This window comes from Salvia miltiorrhiza, chromosome 2 (assembly GCF_028751815.1).
Source record: "Salvia miltiorrhiza cultivar Shanhuang (shh) chromosome 2, IMPLAD_Smil_shh, whole genome shotgun sequence".
Classification (NCBI taxonomy): Eukaryota; Viridiplantae; Streptophyta; class Magnoliopsida; order Lamiales; family Lamiaceae; genus Salvia; species Salvia miltiorrhiza.
In genome coordinates, this window is record NC_080388.1 from 63,161,749 (window position 1) to 63,164,295 (window position 2,547).

The following is a 2,547-nucleotide window of genomic DNA, read 5'->3' on the forward strand; positions in this document are numbered from 1 at the left end:
GACCGGAGTATTTTTTTTAAAAAAATATGTAGATTAACAACTTCAAGATTCAAAAAATCATAGGAGGGCTCTGGAAGTTCAATAAAATCCAATTAACATGCTCTTGTAGAAAAGGAATTTCAATAGGAGAATTGGTAATAGGTATACAAAAATGAATTCAGTTTTCGAATCTGTTCAAGATAACTCCTAAGACGGCACGATTTACAGTTAAAAGCATCCTGAGATAGCTTCAGAAGCTAAATCAATCCAAATGAAAGATCACTACAGTCATATAGCTATTACATTCAGCTCCAATGCCTACAAAATCGGGCCATGCCTTAAAGGTCGTACCTCACATTCCATCTCCGGTTTTGATCAACATTGAACGTCCAATTGTTTTCTCGAACTTGCATATATGAAGTCTGCAACCATGACAGTATAAGCCAAGAGAAAATATATCACTAAAAAGTTGTAGAGCACACTATGAATCACAAAATAGCTTAAGGCATTATTGAGTGTGGCCCTTTTTAGCAAGAATCGAATGGTTCTTAGTTAAGTTGATCATGAAAGAAGATGCCAAAAACAGCTTTACTTAATCTAAATCAAGATTTCATTTAATTTGAGTCAATCAACAAAGTAATCTGAGTAAAAAAAAGCCTCTGGGGAAGTATTTATAGAGCATAAAAACATACCTTGTCAATAACATCGTATCCCAACTTGATACGCAAATCCTGGTCCTTCTTAACATTGAAGATGCTCCAAACGAACTCAGTAGCAGCGGAATAATCAATCTGTTTCAAACACAAGTTGACTTCAATTCAAGAGAAGTTTCATAGACCGGAACAAGTCAAAAATCATGGGAAGTGTTCCGAGTACCAAGTTGTATTAATGATAAATCAAACTATACGAGTCAACATGTCATAAGATGATACACACTAGGTCAATGAACATAAGACTAACTTGCTTCAATTCCTCATCGATATTACAACGACCCTTAACATTGAAGTTAAACAATCCATCTGCAGTTACTGGAAATGTCTTCTTCCCACGTATGTGATAGTGCACTTTATCCCGTCTATTGTACCGAACTCCCACACCAAGGCTAGCTGATAACTACATAGGTCAGGAAACATGTCAAACTATCTGTTGTGTGTTGCTTCCTTGAAGAAAAGTCTTTTTTATAAAATGCATAATCGCTATGTACAAGGAAAAAGAAAAATAAGTAATCAGTCATTTCATATAAAGAACAATCCTCTGATAATTGATTTTTTTTTTTTGTCCAATTTTCTGTACACATGAAATGGAGCTAAATTCTTTGGTCTACAAGTTTAGTCGACACACCATTGGTAGCAATTAATAAAGCCTTTGCCTTCAAAAATGGTTGGCACAAATCTCAGTGGCTTATTTATTTTGGTGCTCATTTGCTATCTATACAGATGGAGAGGTGATAAATCAAAATCAGTCTTAACCAATTAGAAAACACGAAACACATACAAACCTCGGGATGGAAGTATCTAATCGTCCCATTCAGGAAAGTAGGAGCTCCAAGCTTCGTGTCCAGCTCTCCTTGAAGCTGCCAATCAGAAAACACAAACGAGCTAAAAGTTTAAGCCTTGCTAGCATGAACCAATGAAAATCAAGAATCCAACTAATTATCAATCAACACAACCCGAGACACAACAAGAAACCAGCCCTACTCATACACATGTAGCTAAGAGCAAGAATTCTCAGCACATCATAACTAGATTGTTTGATAAGGAGCCGAACAGAGCTAACAGTATAAGAGCACAACTCAAGACAACACAAAAAAACCGGGGCATCGCTCCTAAAACATAACCAGAAACATGAATTCTCAACATTTCATAACAACATTGTTCGACACTTACCTTCATTTCCACCTTATGGTCCTTATCTCTAACTAAACAAAACATTCAGAAAACCATTCAATTTCCAAATACATCTCTTTACACAAAACTCAAAAGTTTCACACGCAACACATCATTTTACACTCGAATTTGAGCTACTGTATTACTAGAAACAGTCTAATCAACATAAAAAAGAAAAAGCAAAAGCCTCAAAAATTAACACAGTGCGCGGCACAAGTATAAAAACAGACTTAATTAAGTAACCGAACACGATAAAAGAAGAGAAGTTATACAGCAAAAAAAGAGAAGGAATTTAAACCTGGCAGATGGAATTGGGGGAGATGGGGATTTTTTCCTTGGCGTGAATTCGCAGAGACTTGGAATCTCCACCATACCTAAGCGAAGTTTCCATTTCTCAATCAAACAAAAAATGTTCAATCTCAAACGAAATAGGGTTTGGTTGCAGCTACCAAACCTCAGAAGATGTCAATGGATATGGCGGAAATCGCAATTTGAGGGTTTTGGATTTAAGCGTCGTTAAATTGCTATACCGCCAAATTTCCTTAAGCAAACACGATTCCCCAACTCCAGTTAAAAGAAAAGTATTTCAATGAATAGAAAAATAACCCAAGCAATATAATAAAATAAAATATGTAGCCCAATGGGAAAAGTATATTTCGAACTTGCAGTGTTTTACTATAAT

The 2,547-nt window shown here is 35.7% G+C and overlaps 1 protein-coding gene across 1 annotated transcript; it reads right to left on the reverse strand.

Moving 5' to 3' along the window:
• Positions 1-103: 103 nt before the first annotated feature.
• On the reverse strand, positions 104-2,547 carry LOC131011016 (outer envelope pore protein 21, chloroplastic-like). Its single transcript, XM_057938751.1, has 5 exons — positions 2,164-2,547; positions 1,478-1,552; positions 940-1,092; positions 672-770; positions 104-401 (listed from the first exon to the last, which is right to left on the reverse strand). Exons 1-5 carry the CDS (start codon positions 2,254-2,256, stop codon positions 318-320), a joined length of 504 nt encoding a protein of 167 aa, XP_057794734.1. The 5' UTR covers positions 2,257-2,547; the 3' UTR covers positions 104-317.